The sequence below is a fragment of the Eretmochelys imbricata genome, chromosome 6, assembly GCF_965152235.1.
Source record: "Eretmochelys imbricata isolate rEreImb1 chromosome 6, rEreImb1.hap1, whole genome shotgun sequence".
NCBI classification, from domain to species: domain Eukaryota; kingdom Metazoa; phylum Chordata; order Testudines; family Cheloniidae; genus Eretmochelys; species Eretmochelys imbricata.
This window is the reverse complement of record NC_135577.1, coordinates 34708160-34729994: the sequence shown is the minus strand read 5'-3', so window position 1 is coordinate 34729994 and position 21835 is coordinate 34708160. Positions and strand designations below refer to the sequence as shown.

Here is a 21835-nt window from a genome sequence, read left to right as displayed (position 1 = left end):
CTTTAAAATTTATTGAGTACCAGCCTTCTGTTGCTTGGGAATCCTCTGGGGTGGAGTGGCTGGGTGGCCGGAGGTCCCCCCACCGCGTCCTTGGGCGTCTGGGTGAGGAGGCTATGGAACTTGGGGAGGAGGGTGGTTGGTTACACAGGGGCTGTAGCAGCGGTCTGTGCTCCTGCTGCCTTTCCTCCAGCTCAACCATATGCTGGAGCATATTAGTTTGATCCTCCAGCAGCCTCAGCATTGAATCCTGCCTCCTCTCATCATGCTGCCACCACCTTTCAGCTTCAGCCCTCTCTTCAGCCCGCCACTTACTCTCTTCAGCTCACCACCTCTCCTCCCGGTCATTTTGTGCTTTCCTGCACTCTGACATTGTCTGCCTCCATGCATTCATCTGTGCTCTGTCAGTGTGGGAGGACAGCATGAGCTCAGAGAACATTTCATCGCGAGTGTGTTTTTTTTCACCTTCTAATCTTCGCTAGCCTCTGGGAAGGAGAAGATCCTGTGATCCTTGAAACACATGCAGCTGGTGGAGAAAAAAAAGGGACAGTGGTATTTAAAAAGACACATTTTATAGAACAATGGGTACACTCTTTCACGGTAACCCTTGCTGTTAACATTACATACATAGCACATGAGCTTTCATTCCAAGGTCACATTTTGCCTCCCCCCAGCACGTGGCTAGCCCCTCCCCCCTCCCCGTGGCTAACAGTGGGGAACATTTCTGTTCAGCCCCAGGCAAACAGCCCAGCAGGAATGGGCACCTCTGAATGTCCCCTTAAGAAAAGCACCCTATTTCAACCAGGTGACCATGAATCATATCACTCTCCTGAGGATAACACAGAGAGATAAAGAATGGATGTTGTTTGAACGCCAGCAAACATACACTGCAGTTCTTTGTTCTACAATGATTCCTGAGTATGTGCTACTGGCCTGGAGTGGTAAAGTGTCCTACTATGATGGATGGAATAAGGCTGCCCTCCCCAGAAACCTCTTGCAAAGGTTTTGGGAGTACATCCAGGAGAGCTGCGAATGCCAGGGCAAATTAATCATTAAACATGCTTGCTTTTAAACCATGTATAGTATTTTAAAAGGTACACTCGCCAGAGGTCCCTTCTCCACCTGGCAGGTCCGGGAGGCAGCCTTGGGTGGGTTCGGGGGGTACTGGAAACAGTTCCTGGCTGTCGGGAAAACCGGTTTCTCCGCTTGCTTGCTGTGAGCTATCTACAACCTCATCATCATCATCTTCCTCGTCCCCAAAACCTGCTTCCGTGTTGCCTCCATCTCCATTGAAGGAGTCAAACAACACAGCTGGGGTAGTGGTGGCTGAACCCCCTAAAATGGCATGCAGCTCATCATAGAAGCGGCATGTTTTGGACTCTGACCCGGACCAGCCATTCGCCTTTCTGGTTTTCTGGTAGGCTTGCCTCAGCTCCTTAAATTTCATGCGGCACTGCTTCGGGTCCCTGTTATGGCCTCTGTCCTTCATGCTCTGGGAGATTTTGACAAATGTTTTGGCATTTCAAAAACTGGAACGTAGTTCTGATAGCACGGATTCCTCTCCCCATACAGCGATCAGATCCCATACCTCTCGTTCGGTCCATGCTGGAGCTCTTTTGCGATTCTGGGACTCCATCATGGTCACCTCTGCTGATGAGCTCTGCATAGTCACCTGCAGCTTGCCATGCTGGCCAAACAGGAAATTGAAATTCAAAAGTTCGCGGGCCTTTTCCTGTCTACCTGGCCAGTGCATGTGAGTTGAGAGTGCTGTCCAGAGCGGTCACAATGGAACACTCTGGGATAGCTCACGGAGTCCAATACCAAGCTCACGGAGTCCAATACCATCTAATTGTGTCCACAGTACCCCAAATTCAGCCCAGCAAGGCCGATTTCAGCACTAATCCCCTTGTTGGGGGTGGAGTAAGGAAATTGATTTTAAGAGCCCTTTAAGTCGAAAAAAAGGGCTTCATCGTGTGGACGGGTGCAGGGTTAAATAGATTTAATGCTGCTAAATTCGACCTCAACTCCTAGTGTAGACCAGGGCTAAGAGTCCAATTAAGCTCCAAGTACTAATTAACAAAATGACCCACTATCTCTTTCCCACAGCAGATTCAGTTCTCACTGTTCACTTCTCTGCAATTTACATTTATCCAGATTTCCTTAAAACACTTGGCTGTTATTAAACAAAGAAGACTACAAGAAACGTAGCGTGCAGAGTAGTTTCTAGTCTAAGCTTCCAGACAACTCAGTTCAGCTCAGCCTAGAAGACTGTGTGATGAGTTCCAGGAGTAAAGTTTACCTTTTCATGCTCTAGTGTTGTCATTTTTATGATTGCTTAGCCCACGCTGGAGTTTAAGGAGACCCACAGTGGTGATACTAGGCAGCACAAAGTGTATGTAGTCTGGGAACTGGAGTCAGAGAGAACTTACATGGTCTTGTCTGTGTACATCAACCTCCTGAAAGAATCCCCTTTACCATAATTACAAAGGAACCCTACAGACACAAGGCACTTCTATCCATATCAGCATGGTAGTCACCCATGTGACTGTAGCTTACAGGTATACACTGAGAAAATTAACCATTCAGCTTCAGGATTAAAATACTCTATATACTGTTAGTATATATCTAACAAAAAAAATCAGCAATTGATTTTAGGATCAATATTAAAAAATTCAAGAAAGCAGTCTGGTCATATAGATCTGTCATGCTGGTGTATCAACCACTGGTTTGTAGAACTTTTTTTTTTTTAAAGTCTCTTCACAACTTCTTGATTTCAGAGCAACTTTTAAAAATATAACTTTATGCCTCATTTTTGGAGTAGTTCAATTTCCTCTCACTCCTCGCTCGTATAGTCCACATTCATAAGGCTCTGAACTTCATCAGCTTTGGCCTAACCTTTCTTCCAATAGGAGTTCACCATGCCCAGTGCATGTTCTTTATGGCTCTGGGTCTTAGTCTCCCACTATGATGCTGTATCATACTTTAATAGAATCAGTTATGTCAAAGGAGATTATATAAACTAGTCTGAGTTGAGCTCCTTACTTCAAATTCTATTCAATTTGTGTCCATAAATAAGGATGAGTCAAAGAGGACATGTGTAAAGGGAAACACTCTGGCATTGCTTCTTGATTATCATAATAATATTATATATTTCTATTGCATTATACTTACTCTTCTTTGCAAAACACTGTGAGATCTATGGACAAAAAGTGCTATATACCACCAAAGTTGTTTTAGTATTGGTCTATCTTATTTTGTTTCATAAAGACAAGACCCTTTGTCTTTATTATGCCTTAAAATTTGGCTTGCTTAAGCTTAACATATATGGCTTACACCTGTGTTACCTGTGACTTTATTCTGTCAGTTTCTACCTACCTCTCTACCTCACTGGAGTGATGTGAGACTCAATTCATTAATGTATGTAAAGCACTTTGAAAACCTTGGAAAGAAGATGCTGCAGAAGTGCAAAGCAGTATTTTCTTTTTAAAATTAGATGGTCTATAGTGACGTGTTCCAATAGAAAAGGCCGGTTCTCTGACTTTTAAATTAATGGATGTAAAGCTCTTTGAGATGTTTGGATGGACAACGCTATGGAAACATAAAGCTGTATTATAAATATTGTTTACTCACAAGATCATGGAAACCAGCAGCCACAATGTCCTTTAATTTAATTTCCCACTACTTTCTATTTGGTAAAATAAGCTGGAGGCATCCCTCAAGTATTTAATGGGCAGCTTTATGCATTTATAGATGGGTTTGACTGCAGCTAAAAATGTCCACGACATACAATAGGTTGTTTCTAGCTGGATTTAAAAAGAAAATAACTTTGATCATTTCAAAAGCAATGAAGCCTGATGCTCCAGGGAGAAAGGAAGGCAGTAATTTATGGCTACCATTAAGGAAACAAAGACAAAGACCGAGGGAAAGTTTCACTAAGTGAAGATTTACAAATGTGTATAAAACACCCTTACAACTAGAAACAGCCTGGTATTTCTCCCAGAACAAAACAAAAGGGAAGAGGAGGGGGAAGAAGGGGATACAGCCTGCCCACCTGCCTTCACTGGGCACAAAAAGGTCAAAGGAAGAACAATTTTTTTTAAAGTTATTTTACCAGCTAACATGGCCACTTTGCCTACAGAGGAAACGAGCTGTGGGAAAAACTGTCACAGTAATATCTGGCTTAGGAAAAAGGGCTATGGATGGGTGGTGGCCTTGGTAGTCTCTGTGCACGACAGGGACTCTGCCTCTATTTTGCACAGGGTTGAGCATAGTCAGCACTTAAATAAGAACAATTAACAAAATAGTTGCGAGGGTATCTATGCAGGGGGTGTGTGTTCATGTGTAGTGCTTCTGTATACATATGTAAGTTGAATGTAAATTAATGGATACAGAGTTTGTGTGCACTGCATGTGTGGGATGTTTGCATGGGTTTGACTACATTAGAAATCACCTTTTGGGCCTTACAGCAAATGAACGTCACACAGTTTCTCTCTGTCTACATGTGCAGTTGAAACATTTTCTGCACCAGTTTAGCTGCACCTATTGCTTGGACACCCCTTGTCAAGCCCTATATGGGTGTGAGTGGTGGTTGTGTATGTCTGCAAGGAATGCTTGTCTGCATATGGGGTATTGTGCAGATGTTTGAATACAGGTGGTGTGGGTGTGCGTATAAGTGTCAGGCCTGTGTAGGATGCTGATGTGTGGTGGCTGACTGTGCATGGGTGGGTGTTTCTAGAGGTGGTGGTGCTTGTATGTGTATGTGGGAATATTTGTAGAGGCGCAGAGGTGTTTCTGAGGCAGAATATTTGTGTGTGGTTGGGGCGGGGGGGGGACTTTTATCTATAGCTGTAGGGTGTGTGTTGCTGTGAGAGAATATTTGGCCTTGCCTGGGGCTGCTTGCAGGTGTTGCTGGGGTGGGGTATTTGTGTGTGTGTGGGGGGGGGGGGGTATCTGCAGGTGGGGGACAGTTGTGTCTATGTGTGCCCACAGGGTGTGTGTGTGAGAGACACACACACACACCCCCGTAGGCAGAGCGCTGGGAGGGAGGCAGTGCAGGCTCCTCTCTCAGGGTGACTGGCTGCGGAGTGGCCCATGAGAGGAATGAGGGGGAGACCCCGCGGCCAGCCCCTCTGCGCCCCCTCCCCGCCGCCCCCTCCCCACGGCGCGCGGCAGCAGGAGCGGGGCGCGAGGCGGGCGTCAGTGTCAGTGCCAGGCAGGCTGGGCGCCCGCCGCCACCTCCCCCCCGCTCCTCCTCCTCCTCCTGCGGGACGCGCCAGGCCCCGGCGGCCGCGCGATCGATGGGGTCCGGCCGCCGCTGCTCCGCCGGGGCGGCGCTGCTGCCCCCGCTGCTGCTGCTGCTGCTGCTGCGGGGACAGGTCCGCGCCGCCGGGCTGCTCCTGCCCGGTGAGTGACCCAGCCCAGTGTCCGGGTTCGTTCCGTGCGTGGCCGGGCCCCGCTAACGCAGCCCGGCTGCCCTGCGCCGCCCGGGGCGTCTGATGCTGACAGCAGACGGGTCCTGCTGCCTCCAGACCTGGACAGCGGCGTTCGCTCTTTGCCTCCCCCCGAAACCGGCTGCTGGCCCGGCCTGAGTCCGCAAACACTTGCGCGCCTGCTTAACGTTACTCCCCGGTGGGACATGGGGGGGGGGTGGAATGAGTGGGACTTAACAGGGGTGAGGGAAGTTAAGGCTCAGGCCCCTCGCTGCCAGTGCTCGGCACCTGCGAAGATCAGGGCACTGCTGGAGGGGTTTGTTTCTTAATATTGGCTTTGATCCACTACTTTAAGCCTGTGTGGAGTAGTCCCAGTGACTGCTCACATGTCGAAAGTGACACTTGGATGCAGTGCGGTTGCAGTCCCGTGAGTCCCTGGATGCTGGAGAGACAAGGTGGGTGAAATACTCCCTTTCGTTGGACCAACTTCTGTTATTGTCCCTGGGCATTTAGTGCACTGGATTAGGTATACCAAATTGTGATGGCCGTGTGTAGGATCCATAGATCCTGAAAGGTGTGCTGTGGTGGGAGTGTTGGTTCAATAAAAGATATTATCTCCTCACCCACCTTGTCTCTCTAAAGTTACACTTGCTCTTTCAGTCCTTTGCTGCTTTTGTTTTTAGAAATGGGCTTGAATCGACCTCCAGCTCTAAAGCATCCTTGGAAGATGGGGAGAGTTCAGAAATGGGACTGAACTTCACAGTTATTATTTTTATCTGTAGTGGTTTCAATTGGGAAAAACATAGTTTTATTTTATTTTTAAAAAATCTCTCATTTCTGAACAGGGTGCTGGACAAATCCTAGATGAATACAGTATTTGCATAGCACCACAGAGGTGGCTGGCACTTTTCAAACATATGAGATTATTAAATGAAAAATAATTTATCTGAATTAAAATGTGCAAACTTTGTGAACTGTTAGGTTGCTTTAGTTGGTTTATAAGATGGACAGTGGTAAATATTTCTGTGACTGAACTTTTATTATGATGGTGGTGATTATTTTAAAGTTTTGTTTCCCCACTAGGAATCCTTCAAATAGCAAAATTAATATCAAAGAAATAAAACAGATGTTTAGTGTTTTTGAAAAAATCTAGAAGTACAAGGTTGATATATCACAGTCTAAACAATGTTCTACTAAATGTGGAATAAACCTAATAATTCTTCATGCATCTTCCTCCTCCGCAGCAGTTTCACTGCCAAGTTTAAGACTGCAGCGTTTGCTCTTAGTTTTCTTCCCCAGAGCCTCTCTTTCCAGCTCAGACTACATTCAGTAGGAGCAGAAATCTCACAAATGTGTACAGTAACTTTAAATCAACTTTCATTCTGCAATATACACTAATGCTGCTTTTTCACTCCCATTCTTCATGTGCATTCTGGAGATCAAAGGAATTAATAATAATAATGTTAAAAAACCCTAAAAACCTGAACCAACCACTATGGACAAGGCACAGTATCTGTTTGACATTTATGCATTTTAGTTTTAAGAGAAAAACACTCTTGAGTGTGTCCTCTCTGTGATAGTGCTCTCCATAGACAGGTACATCTACAAACATCCCAGTGTGTAGACAGATACATGGACAAGGAGAGTGGGAGTAGTTACTTTAAGATAATGCATGAACTTAATTTATACACATTTAAGGTTTGTTGACAACTGATCTCCTCCATCCCATACCATTTTTCTGTCTCAGTGCTGTACATCCATATCTAATTGAAGGTCTTCTGGTAATTCCTCTCACCTCCAGAACCTTCTTTGCTGACCACTCCCAAGACTTGAAAGCTTCCCTTGTAATGGTTTTCCTTATCCTGTCCCAAGATCCCACCTTCTGCTAATCTCGCCACCCCAGCATTGGTCTTCCCCTCATTTTCTGATGATCTTGATCAGAGGTATTTGTAGGGCATCCATCACTATTATCTAGACCAAAGATTTGCAATCTCTGTTCAATGGGTCATTGAGGTTCAGCAGCGTATTTGATCATGGCGTGTTGAGCTGGTTGGTCATATGATGCTGGCCTGTTGTCTTGTTCCCTGCTGCTAAACTGCTTTAAAAGAAGCTAAAACCATATTAATATTCTTCCTCATAAGCAATTGCTCTAGTTATTGCGGGATGTGAGGTGATATGTGGAAGGAGAAGGAGATCAGTGCGATTGACTCCTGGGACACCTTCTCTTCCATTCATAATCTCTCTGTTACAATGTGATCCACATTGGGGAGGAAGGAGAAGAAGGGGGAAAGCTTGGGTACTTACGATATAGCCACCAAATACTGTATTAAGACTCAAGGAGGACCTCCGCTTCTGCTGATTTGTCTGCAGTCTCAGATCCTTCCCGTCTATGACTTCCTTTCCTACAGAACTGCCTTTTCCACTGATCTCCTTCCCCTTGACCATCCATGGGAACTCATTCTGTTTGTGCTGATTTGCATCTTTTTCTGCTGCCCTAGAAACTCGTGTTCTGATGATGTCTTCCCCTCCCTGTCACTCTTCTTTGATGGCCATCTACAACTCCTCCTTCATATCCAGGAATTCCTCTTTTGCTGATCTTTCTTATTCCTCGCTCCCCCTGCACTGAAGTTTCCAGCTGGATGTTTTAGCTGTGTACACTTTGTGCTTCTTGAAAGGTGACTGCCTGCTGTGTGTTTCAGCAACATTGCTCACCAGATGTGACTTTCACTTTTTATTTAAAAAAGCTAATTTGGGAGCAATAAAAACACTTGAATAACCATCTGTTTAATGGTAAGTAAAAGTTTGGCGTGTCTGAGGTTGTGATTTTGAAACTCTTGACTGAGTGAGTGTTCATTTTTTGTGAGACCTTTTTGTTAGTTTAAAGAATGTCATGCTTCCTAAGAGTGAGGTCACAGGCTTGAAATGTGATTTTTTTCAATAACTCGTGGTTTGGGGGTCTATAGATTAATGCTGTCTGTATGTGTGTCTGATTCTTAGCTCCATACAGAGACACAGGGTCGTATTTTCTGCTGCTGTTAATACAGTACAGTATGACTCCATGGAGTTACACCGATTTACAGCACCTGAAGATCTTGCCCATAATGTTTAAATGCAGATACTGGTGCAAATGTATGCATATACACAATCACGCAAGCTTGTGCTAATGCACACACATCCACACATACAACCATCATGTCTCGTGTGGGTCTCTTTCTTGCACATGCATGTGCGTGTGCGCATACATGCGCATGACCATTCAGCAACCAACCAAACATTCTCATGTTGCACCTTCTGACATCTCTCATGAATCTGTTTGTTTGTTTTTTTTAAACAGATGTGGATGAGTGTGCCCAAGGGACTGATGACTGTCATCCAGATGCTATTTGTCAAAACATTCCAAAGCTGTACAAGTGCACATGCAAACTGGGTTACAGTGGTGAAGGGAAAACGTGTGAAGGTAAATTGACTGCAGTAATACACACTGCTTCGGCCGTAGCGTGTGTGTGCCAGACACAATCCTATTGCCATTTGCTGGTTAACTCATAGGACTGCAAAAGGGATTCATGGGAACATTTGTGACAAGCTGTTGACTCCTCATGTCATATATGTTGCCCAGGAATCTGATATATTCCAAACTTAATTATATATTTGTGTGAGATTTTAAAAAAACACCATCTTAAAAAGACAACAAATGCAGCCACTACTTCTGTCCAGCTCCTTAGATTTACTTTAGCTATAGAGTTATGGGCAGTATCCTTTTGAAAAGCCCTGGCTTGGAAGAGGCGAGATCGTGCCTTATTTCTACTGTGAATTTGTCTAGCTTCAACTTCTAGCCGTTGAATCTTGTTGTACCTTTGTCTGCTAGTGTGAAGAGCCCTCAATTTCAAAATTGCTGTTCTGCACATAGATACCTATGTACTGTGACCAAGTCACCCCTTAACCTTTTCTTCATTAAACTGAATAGACTGAGCTCCTTGAGTCTATCACTATAGACTCATATGGCATATTTTCCAATCCTTCAGTCCTTCTTGTGGCTCTTTTCTGAACCTTTTCTAATTTATTAACATCCTTCTGGACTTGTGGACACAAGAACTGGACACAGTATTCCAGTAGCAGTTCCAAACACAGAGGTAATATAACCTTCCTACTTAGGGTGACCAGGTGTTCGGTTTTAAACTGGAACACCCGGTTGAAAAGGGATCCTGGTGGCTCCAGTCAGCACAGCTGACCAGGCTGTTGACTGTCCGATTGGGGCTGTCTCGCCACGGGGCTGGCAGGCTCCCTGCTAGCCTCCGCGCCGCGCAGCTCCTGGGAAGCAGCCGGCATGTTCCCCCTCTAGCTCCCACGTGTAGGGGCAGGCAGGGGGTTTCACATGCTGTCTCCGCCCCAGGCACCGCCCCCGCAGCCCCCATTGGCTGGGAATCATGGCCAATGGAAGCTGCCGGTCAGCACCTGCGGATGGGGCAGTGCACAGAGCCGCCTGGCCATGTCTCTGTGTAGGAGCCAGAGGGGGGATATGCTGGCTGCTTCTGGGAGCTGCTTGAGGTAAGCTCTCCCTGGAGCTCACACCCCTGATCCCCTCCCGGGCCACAGCCCCCTGCCCCAACCTTGATCTGCCTCCCACCCTCTGAACCCCTCAATCCCAGCCCGGAGCCCCCTCCCATACTCCAAACCCCTCATCCCTGGCCCCACCACAGAGCCCGCACCCCCAGCCCTCACACCCCCCTGCACCCCAACCCCCTACCCCAGTCCAGAGCCCCCTCCCACATTCTGAATCCCTCAGACCCAGCCCAGAGCCCCCTCCTGCACCCCTCATCCCTGGCCCCACATCAGAGCCCACACCCCCAGACAGAGCCCTCACCTCCTCTGCACTCCAACCCCCTGCCCCAGCCTGGATCCCCCTCCCACACCCCAAACCCCTCATTTCTGGCCCCACTCCAGAACCCGCACCCTCAGCCCAGAGCCAGTACCTCCTCCCACACCCCAACCCTCTGCCTCAGCCCGGAGCCCCCTCTCATACTTCAAACCCGTCATCCCTGGCCCCACCCCAGAGCCTGCAGGCACACCCCCAGCTGGAGCCCTCCCTCCTTCCCACACCCCAACTTCATGAGCGAGTGAGTGATCGTGGGGTGAGCAAGTGACGGGGGGTGGGGGGAAATGGAGTGAGTGGGGGTGGGCCTCAGTGAACGGGCAGGGCATGGGAGGGGCCTCGGAGGAGGGGCGGGGCAGGGGGTGCGGCAGGGGTGTTCAGTTTTGTGCGAGTAGAAAGTTGGCAACCCTATTCCTACTAGAGATTTTCCTGGTCATACATCCAAGGATTGAATTAACCCTTTTGACCATGGCGTCACACTGGGAGTTTGTGTTCAGCTGATTAGCCACCATGACCCCTAAAATCCCTTTTTGGAGTTACTGCTTCCCAAGATAGAGTCTCCCATTGTGTAAGCATGGTCTGCATTCTTTGTTCCTAGATGTATAAGTTCCACCCTGTAAGTTTCAAGGTGTTTACCATAAAAGCAGGCTGGCCATTGACAATACATGGGAACAAATATAGCATTGATTCATTTAAAAGAAGCATTAGTTTCTTGCAGTTAGGGCTAAAGGTTTGTGCCTCAGGCTGAGTTTGAAGCTGGTTTCAGCAATGCATGTGTAAGTTTGAAACTGGGGCAAAATCATGCTTGTCTGAACAATATCACAGAGTTATTAAAGTTCTAGTGAGAAAACGGTTTTGGCCAAGTCTAGGCACAGTAGGGGCCTGATCCAGCTCTGCTTATGTCAGTATGACTCTTTCCATTTTCTTCTATGGTAGCTGGATTGGGTCCATAAAAAGCAGAAACTTTAGCACCTGCTGTATTTCTTTGCTTCTTCTGTTCTATTTATCATATTTCTAAAAAGGGAAACAGTAATAAGAAGCCTAGCTTCAAAGCAGGGAGTCACTTACATTACAGTCATGTGTATGAGGGCCTTAGAAACATAAGAACTGCCAAACTGGATGAAACCAGTGGTCCATCTAATCCAGTATCCTACTTCTGACAGTCGCCCCACCAACTGCTCCAGGGGAAGGGGAAAGAAACCTTGCAATAGACAGAGTTATTTTTTGAATCCTGCTTGGTCTTACTTATGTATTGTGGAAGGAGTTCCACAGGCCAATTGCATGTTATATGAAAATATATTTCTTTGTATTCATTTTGAATTTCATTGAGTATCCCCTTGGTCTTTTGTTCTGAGACAGGGTGAATAGAAGTTCCCAGACTATCTTTTCTATCCCAATTGTTATTTTATATACCTTTTATCATGTCACCTTGTATTCATCTCCTCTTTAAGGCAAACACAACCCAACTTTTCAATTTCTCTTTATGTGTGGGTTTTTCTATATCCCTACTCATTCTTGTCATCTGGCTAGGAACTCACTCTATTTCTTTTATAGCCTTTTTCAGATGGCATGTCCAGAACTGACCATAGTATTCCAGTATGCCATTAATTTAGAGAATGTCATTATAATAGTTTCTTTGTTATTATCGATCCTATTATCAGCCAGCAATATATTGGCAGCATAGCAATGATAACTAGGATGGATCACAAAATCTAAAAAAATTACAAGAAAAATTTCAACGTCATTTTCTGTTTCACACGTTTTCACCCATTTTTTGTTTTCTGTTTTTGAAAAATTTAATCACTTTTTAATTAAAATATTTATCAAAATGTTATCAGAATGGTTAGTGAAATTTTGCATGTACCAAGAAACCTGGATTTTGATAAACAAAAAAAATCTCTGACCAAACTGATGGTTTTGCTTAAAATTTTAATTAAAAATGGTGCAAAAAATATTAACTTTTTCTCACTGTTTTGGGCTTCGCAGTGGGTGAAATCCTGTCTTCCTTGAAGGCAACTGCAAAACTCCCATTAACATCTGTGGAGCCAGGATTTTACATGGCAGTTTTTGGTTTTGGGAAGGAGGGGGGAGAAGAACACACCCACCCACCCTGTGTCCATGACAAATTCATCCCAAGGGGGCACATGTACCTACTGAGTTATTAAGGTATTTTTATAATGAGCAGCTTCTTTAAAACATAGTTAGGCAGTGAAACATTGGGGGCTAAGTCTTAATTCCTGTTGAAGTTCTTAGTGCCTCTCAGAAAGTACAGAATGTGTTTTAGGATTGGGCTTTTGGACCTTAAAATGAGAAAAGCCAACCTGGGCCCCTCAGATGACACAAGGGTGGCAGAGTGCACTTGCTATAGCTAAGGCCAAATTTTTCACCTACAATTAGTCACCTATATCTATATTTGAGCATGTACTAATAAGTGTCCTGATTCCCAAAGGCTTCAGTGAGCACTGTAGATGGTGAGTGCCTTGGAAAACCTGGCTACGGTAGATTTAGGTATGTAAATGTGAATTTAGGGAGCCTTTGTTAGGGACCCATGTTTGAAAAATTTCACCTTAATGTTTTGGGGTAACTGCTACCATAGATGAAGCTCTAGTGGCTAGAGCTCAGGAGACCTGGGTTCTGTTCTTGAATTTGCCACTAACTTACTGTATGACCTTGGGCCGGTATAGTTATAGTGGTACAACCCCTCAGTGTAAATACAATTATATCAGCATAAAGGTGCTTTATACTGTTATGGCTATTGCCTTACAGGGGTTGTACAGGTATAACTGTTATGGTAAAAAAAACAAAACAGACTAACACAAAAAAAAAAAAAAACCCCAAATCCCAGCCCTCACTGTAATAGGTGCACTGGTAAAAAAAACTGTATAAAGACCAGACCTAAATCATTTAGGCGCATGAGTGTTGTGGTCCAAAGTCACTACATTGTTTTTGAAAATCTCATCCTTAGAAATCCTTAGGTGAAAATAACTGTGTAAGCTCTCATAGTATTATTAATAGTGTAACAAGCATCATAGGATGTCTGGGAAAAGCAGAGATTGGTCCAAACCAAAAACCTGGATCCACCCCCCCAAACTTTTATGATGGCAGAGGATTTAGGAATTGAAGCCTGGATCTGAATTTAGCACCAACTCTTTCTCTCTATTTTGGGTCAAACCAGAACCCTAGGATTAAACATACTGAACATTAAGGGATTCAAAATCTGTATCTGGATGTTGTGGCTTTGACCCATCTTTAGTCTAAAAGATGTCTGACTGTAAAAGGCTTTGGGTATTGTCCCTATCTCTTTCCCTCAGTGCCCTAACCATGCAGGTGAAATTCTGCCCTGTGCAAACAGATGGGCAGCAGAAGATGTAGGTACCACCTCAGAGTGTCAGTGGGATTTTGAAGATGTGCACAGGCAAATTTCATTGTATGAGCTGAGTCCCAGATGCACCAATGGTGTTAGGAGTTTTGCTGTTGATTGAAATGGGGAAAAGATCATTCGTTGGTTTGTTTGTGTCTTTTAAATCAAAGCTTCTAGTGTGTGATTAGTTTATTTTGCTTAAGGAGTATTATGCTAGAGATTGTTTTCTAGTACAAACATGAGCAAGATGAAGTCCTACATATTTAGTTTCTTTATTTAGAAAACAAACAAAGTGTTGGTCATTTATCATTTCATTTGAAGTATCAAAAAAAAAAAAGGTGATTTAGGGCCAATGTTTAGATTGGGTGTTAACAGTTTTTAGAAAATATGTCAGATAGAATCGTATGAAAATGTTTTTTAAATTAAAGCTGTTTATTTGGTTTAAACATTCCCTTGCAGTATTTGCAACCTAAGCATTGCAGCTTTATGCTAGTGCTTGAGAATCAGAAGCTAAATTGACTCGTGCGTTTTAATAATCAAAACCGAGTCAAATGCAAAGTGAACAGACAACTTGAAATGGTAAATTAGATAGTTAAAATTCTTTCCATTTTAATAATGAGAGTATTGTGATGAATGCAGGTAAGGAAATTTATCATTTTTTAAAAATATGCAGTTTGATTCTCCCTCAAATTGATTCTATGTCAGTGTGACTTCAATGGATTTAATCCTGATTTACATCAGCATAAAACAGAGGAGAATCAGATCCATGATTTTTAATCTAACATCTTTTTTAATAAGCAGCTTTAGAAAGCTTAAAACTATACTGTAACACTGGTTGGGAATCCTAATGCATCTCGTCATTTTTCAGAAACATTGAACAAATAATGTGTTAAGTATAGTTCATTTGCAAAACAATGATGATTTAAGAGAGCAATTACTGTTCATATTTATACAATCATGTCAGGACCTGTCTATGCCAAACCAAGAAGCATTAATCAGATTGACTTTTGCTTCATCCCTCAGACATTGATGAATGTGATAATGACTTCAATGGAGGCTGTGTACATGAATGTTTCAACATTCCAGGCAATTATCGCTGCACTTGTTATGATGGCTTCATGTTGGCTCACGATGGCCATAATTGTCTCGGTAAGGAACATGCTTGCTAACATTGCAAATATTGATGTTAATATATCCCTTTTTAATTTTGTGAAAGTAAAAAGCCTGTGATTCCTGGATGCTGTGTTAGATAAGATGTCTTAAACAAGAATGATACATATTAGACACAGGAATTCCAGGATTTGACATTTCAGTCTCTGTGTGACTGCTCTGTTGCTCAGTTTCCCCATCTGTAAAATGGGGGATAATACTGACACACTTTTCGTAACCGCTTTGAGTTCTTTGGATTAAAAATTGAAAAGTATCCTTCATTATTCTTTTAACATGTTTCTTTAGGGAAACTTTAATAAATTGATCTGTTTAATACTAAGAACATTTCCTATTTTTTGGAAGTGTTAATTTAGGGTCCATGCCCAGCCATGTGTTGGGGTTGGGAGAAAGGAATCCTTTCTCCAGGTAATGGAGGAGCTATGCCTCACCCTCCCATTTATGTATCTTATATGGGCCCCATTTCTGTACTATCTGAGCACCTCACAATCTCTAATGTATTTGTCCTCACAATACCCATATGAGGTAGGGGAGTCCAATTGGCTCCATCTTACCGTTGGGGAACCAAAGTACAGGAAAGGTAAGTGACTTGCTCAAGGTTATCTGGGAAATCTGTGGTGAAGCAGGGAATTAAACCCAATTTTTCCTGAATCCCAACCATTGCATCACCCTTCTGCTCTGTGGGTTTGGCGGTAACTGTGGCTCCTGCTTGCTGCTACGTGGTGGGCCATGATTGGTGGAACCGTGTAGTGGGTCTCCCTTCACACAAATGTGTGGACCTCTGTGCACCCCCTACAAATACTGCTCATCACTGCCTGAGCAGTGGGGCTATCACTGGGTAAGTTACCTCAGGAGATTTCCACTCCTATTGGGGAAGGGACTTGCCCCCATTGCAGAATTTGAAGACTGTTGTGAGCCTTGCAAGGGTGATGAGATATTTCAGATTACCACGCAGTGTTTTAGTAATGGGACTAGGCCTCTATTAAATATTTAGGGCAAGATCCTCACCTGGTGTAATTTAGCATAGCTGCTTTGTCTTCGTTGGAACTACATCAGTTTACATCAGCTAAGGGTCTGGCCCGTAGACAAAGTCATGTCTGTTGGTGTGTAAATGGGAGAGGATGGGGAAGGCACTAAGTCCCAAGGGCTGCACTACCAAACCTTTGCATATGCCAAAGCTGGGTAGCCATATAGTCTGGGCAGAAGCATCTGAACGATTTATTGATGCTTTTTAATATTAGGAAGAGTGTCTTATCCTCTCTCACACTTATTTAAACACTCAAGTAGAGTTCCATGAGGTTCACATTAAGGATACTCAACTGTGTGAGCACCTGACCTCTTTAATAAGGCAATAAAGGGGCATATTCTCTCTCCATACAAAGAACTCCTCTAGCACATGAATACATCTGATCATATTCTGATCTTAGTAATTTCACTGGAGATACCTTGAATGTACACAGCTATAACTGAGGACAGAAACTGGCCCACTGTTGTGTTAATATAGGGTTTCTCATTATTGCTTGGCTGGTTGTTTTGAAAAGAACAACATTATTGATGCAATGGTTCGGAGGGCGGGGAGCATATAAAGGATAATATGGACTTTAAAACAATGAAGTTCAAATCACAGACCTCCTAATTTTGAGTGTTCCTTTGAAGATCTGATTTAAAATTAAAATAGATATTTTAACATGCAGCAAATTTGGCTTCATTTTCTGTTAAACTGTTTACTTACTTAGTTCATGCCACTTTTTTGTTAACTAAGCCGCATCTGTATTCCTGAAGACATGATATGTGTGGCTGGATTTTAGCTGAACAGACAATTACTTTTTGGAGAGAGAAGACAATATTCCATTATTTTGTCATGATCCACAAAGCAGAAACATTTTCTGGAGTTTCAAATCCACAGTACTGGAGAGTCTTGGTGGTTGTTTCAATACTGATTCCTTAGATTCAGATCACTGTCGAACTACTAAAATTAACTGTTTCTATTAAGACTGAGACATCTAGACCTCTTGGAACATAATTTTTATCTTCATTCTTTTCTATGATCATGTTGCGGTGCTAAATCCATCTTGGTTTAGGTACTCAGATTGGCCCAGTGGTTTCAAGGGAACTTAAATCTATCGCAGTGTTTGATTTCACTTGTTGGTAAGAACACAATGGCTTCTTCCTGTTTTTAGGAACTATTTTATGCAAAAAATGTTAAATACTCATTTAAAAAATCTTAGCCCTAGTACTGTAGCAGTGAGCAGAGTGGGGAGAACATGATGCACCAAATGCGGTTACATAGGAGCAAATGAGAGCAGAATTTTGCCATGACACTTTTATGGCCTGTTTTCCTGGGTGTCGAGCATCCATAACTCCCACTGAAATCAATGAGAGCTGTTGGTGCCCAGTCCTTCTGAAAATCAGACCTGTAAGGTTTATACTATAGCAAGAGGCTACAGAAAGCTTAAATCAGTGATGAGTAAAATTCAAAAGGCTTGGAGGTTGAGATGAAAACTTCAATGTTCAGGGACTTAGCTGGAGCTTTTCTACTCTTTGTATCTCTTGGTTCTGCCAAATTAGATATATATCTGCAAGAACAGACTTTCTCCTGAGGTTCCCCATACTTCCTGCCTCTGGTGAGGCCATAAATGTTACAAGATCAGCATTCCTTAAACTATTTCGGTAACTTTTGCTTCTGTCCCTGGCCACAACCCGGAAATACAGAAGCAGCCACAAAATAAGAGACAATGAGGTGAAATGAGGAGGTGGAGGATAATTAATCAGACATTCTTAAACTTCAGAAAAGACCTAGCATTTGGCTTGTAGTTTGGGTGAAGGTTCCGTGTGATGATGCAAATTGTATCCAAATTGGGTTACCTGTCTCTCGCTTGAACCTGAGCCTGAGGTTTTTAATAATTTTCTCTTCCTCTATCTCTGTCTCAGAATGAAAATCTTCTTTAAATGCCCTGATCTGTAGACCCACTGAGGCTTTGGTCAAACATCTATTTTTAATCTATACTAGTTGCACACTTTGAGATCAACCTCCGGGCACAGATTTATAGCAGTGACAGTAAATGCAGCTGTGCAGATACAAATCCAGTCTCTTTATTTTTCAGATACGGATGAATGCATGTTCAACAACGGTGGTTGCCAGCACCTTTGTGTCAATACCGTGGGGAGCTATGAGTGTCGTTGTAAGGCAGGGTTCTTCCTGAGTGACAACCAGCACACATGCATTCACCATTCCGAAGGTACTGGTTCTTTCCTTCCAAACAGTGAGCAGAAACTTCTTATGGGAGCACATAGCAGACTCTTAAGCATTTTCACAAACATTTAGAGTTCTCTTCAACAAGAGAAGAGGTTCATTGTTTGCCTGCCCCCAGAGGGTATGTCTGCACTGCAACAAGACACCTGTGGCTGGCCCTGGTCAGATGATGGGCTCATGGTGGTTGGACTGTGGGGCTATAAAATTGCAGTGTACATGTTGGGCTGAAGACTGGGTTCTGGTCCCTCCCACCTTGCGGGAATTCTTCAGTCAACGTAGTTATTGCCTCTTGGAGAGGTGGATTACCTACACCAATGGGAGAACTGCTCCTGTCAGCATAAGTAGTGTCTACACTGAAGTGCTACAGTGACACGGCTGTGCTGCTGTAGCATTTTAAGTGTAGACTTACCCAGAATACTCTTGACTTCAGGGGGGCTCTGCAGACAGCCCTCATGCTATCCATTGTAGAATCAGAGCCTGGAACGCTGTCAAATGAGATGACTTTGCCATGGGAGAGAGAGAGTCCATTTTCCTTTGTATTTCCTCACCAAGATGAATGGTTCCTTCCCCCCTCTGAACTCTAGGGTACAGATGTGGGGACCTGCATGAAAACCCCCCTAAGCTTATTTTACCCGCTTAGGTTAAAACTTTCCCAAGGTACAAACTATTTTATCTTTTGCCCCTGGACTTTATAGCTGCCACCACCAAGCGTCTAATAAATATATAAAAGGGAAAGAGCCCGCTTGGAAACGTCTTTCCCCCCAAAATCCTCCCAAACCCTACAACCCCTTTCCTGGGGAAGGCTTGATAAAAATCCTCACCAATTTGCATAGGTGAATACAGACCCAAACCCTTGGATCTTAAGAACAATGAAAAAGCAATCAGGTTCTTAAAAGAAGAATTTTAATTGAAGAAAAAGTAAAAGAATCACCTCTGTAAAATCAGGATGGTAAATACCTTACAGGGTAATCAGATTCAAATTTGGATACTGTCTGATGGATCGAAAGGCAAAATCAGTTGTTTTAACGCATGTCTGTACCTGATCCCTGGTGGAGAGCTCTTCCCTCTTTCTCTGTCTCTTCTTTAGTAAGTCTTGAAAAGAATTCTGCCTTCCCCATTTGTCCTGTTCCAGCAAGAGTAACAACTTCTTTCCCCTCATTCTTCATTGTATCTTTTCCATTTCCTCCCCAAATTCTCTCCCAGGATCCATTGTCTTGCTGCTCTTGTTCTCCTCCGTTTTGCTGTCTCTTTCCCCTTCACCTGCTTCCTCATTTTTGGTTGACTGATTCCCCATATTCCATGACACTAATGCTGGTCAAACATTTGTTGTCAAAACATTTATGTTTGCCAAAAAAGGGTGGTTTTTACCAAAAAGTAATTTTTTTCTGAAAATTTTAATTTTGGTAAACAATTTCTGCTTTTTCATCGAAAAACTGGAAGTGAAAAACCAATACCTTTTCAGTAGAAATTTTCTTTTCAAGTCAAATTTTTCACTTTTGTGGAAACCAATAATTTTTTTTTTTACCAAAAACCTCATATTTTTACCTAAAATGCTTTGAGAATACCAACATTTTTTCAGATTTCAGTTTTTCATTGAAAACCCCAAAAATTTTAAACTGCCTCTCCATGGTTACCTATTTTCCATCTCCCCCTTCTTCTTTTTTTCTTCTACCCCATGATGGAGCCTCACCTCTCTCTTCTTCTGTACATGTAATCTCTTCTGTGCCCATACTTCATTTTATCCCTGTCCCCTATTTCTCTGACCCTCCTCCCATTTCTCTTTCTCTTTCTTCCTCCCCTGACATTTGTACCCACCTCCCTTAGCCTACTTCTATAATAAGGAAAAATAGTCATGTATTTAGGGCACAGGATTCAGATACAGGAGATCTGAGTTCATTTTCCTGCTTTGCCACAGATTTCCTATGTAGTTTTGAGGAAGCACTCAATCTCCCTGTACTTCAGTTTGCCATCTGTAAGAGCACTTCCCTACCTCCTAGGGATGTTCTGAGGATAAATCTGTTGATGTTTGTGGACTCTCTGATTCTGCGGTGATGTGGTTCGTATAAGCAGCTTAACAGAGTAAGGAGGTTGTGGAGGTGGGCAGGAGTCCTGGCCTGTGGATAGAATGAGAAGGCAACTGAGTGGCTATTCTGTTGCTCCAGCTGATTTGCATGTTGAGGTTGACTTGGATTATTAGCTTCCTGGAATCCATCCTCCCTCATCTGCTGTGCTCCACATTGTCTGGCTCAGGTCTGTGAGCTGGAACACTGCACGAGTTTTTAGAGGCAATAGTCAGGTGTGATAGTTATCTACTGTAGTGGGGTGGATCAAGAGCAGTGTGGTGCTCCAGATGGTTCTCTGGCTCTGTTTAAGCCTTGCGTAGGTCAGCTGGGCTCATAACCTCCCATTGAGTTGTGCACAATCATAAGTTTTCCTTGACTACATGCCCTGGATTTATTCCTCTTCAGCTGTAAGCGACAGAACAAATGCTTTGTGAGGACATTGCATCAGTAATAGCGATAAATCACTTGCCTACCTATGGCTTTTCTCTTTGTTGTTTAATTTGCTTCATAATACCTGTTAGGGGGCTTATTCCTTCACCCACTTCCTTCCCTGGTCCTTCTCGCATGAACAGAGAGCAACAATACCCAAAGTCCAAAGGTGCAAACAATTCGATGTTTATTGGGGTGAACTTCCAGCAAGCATGATTCCAGTTTCCTTCCTTAGTGTCCCCCTGCCCAGCTCTGACACCACAGAGCCTTACACCTGTGTCCCTGTTCCCATTCCTGCCCTTAGCCAAACATGATTCCAATTTCCCTACTCCCATTCCCTGTTCCCATTTCCCCCACACCCACACACCCACCCACTCACTTCCTGATTGACTGCAGACTATATAGTAAAACTTGACTTCTGCTTAGCTATGCCTTAACCAATCATTTTCCTGAAATTTAACTTACCAATCCTAACATATTGTAACATGATTATGTAACCAATTATATCCCACCACCTTAATTAGTTTACACCCAGCAAAATTAATTATACAGCAGACAGAAACAATCACAGAACCAGACAGAGATTATACAGACAAACAATAGCAAAGTGGGAACTATAATGACAAAACAATACAGAAGTGAGGATTTCACATCCCAGCTATTGATAAGCGAGTTCTTGCCAGACAGGATGCTATCAAACTAAGTTTCCTTTTATGTTTTCTAGGCCCTTCCCTTTCTCTGGAGGTGATAGGCACTATCAGAACAGGATTGTATTCCTAACAGCCCAATAGCACCTTATTTCAATGTGACTAGTTTTGGAATGTGAGGATGTGACCGGTCGCTTCCCAGCTTATGGCTGCCTCTGTTGCATAGCCAAAGGCCTTAGCCTAAGAACAGGGCCTCAGACTGTCACAGTAAGAGAAGGACCTTACACTGGCAGACAGTGATTTTGATTCTTTCTTTTATACCTCTAACTAGCCAAGTGATAAGAATACACCTAAATTCTTAAAGTACAGGCCTTTGCAGACAGGCCTGAATATCTATATCCTAACAATAGCGAGTTAGCAGATTCCAGGGGATGCCATGCACATGCAGTTTTTACCATAGAAATAAGTGTTGTGACCATGATGTATCCTCTTATTATCATTTCTAGTGATAATCCGTCTCCACTTAGGAATCCATCACAGTCCATCACAGTATGTCACACAAGCCACGGTTATTTACTTCTTTTGGGCCAGAATCAGTGGGCATGAATACGAGCGGCAG

At 43.5% G+C, this 21835-nt stretch overlaps 1 protein-coding gene across 1 annotated transcript in view; it reads left to right on the top strand.

Annotated features, from left to right (window-relative positions):
- Positions 1 to 5088: 5088 nt before the first annotated feature.
- The window catches only part of SCUBE2 (signal peptide, CUB domain and EGF like domain containing 2), a 63493-nt gene continuing 46746 nt past the window's right edge, over positions 5089 to 21835 (top strand). Inside the window, 5 exon segments of the mRNA XM_077820092.1 lie at positions 5089 to 5142; positions 5145 to 5400; positions 8761 to 8883; positions 14681 to 14806; positions 17929 to 18063. Coding sequence (XP_077676218.1) covers positions 5089 to 5142; positions 5145 to 5400; positions 8761 to 8883; positions 14681 to 14806; positions 17929 to 18063 — 694 coding nt within the window.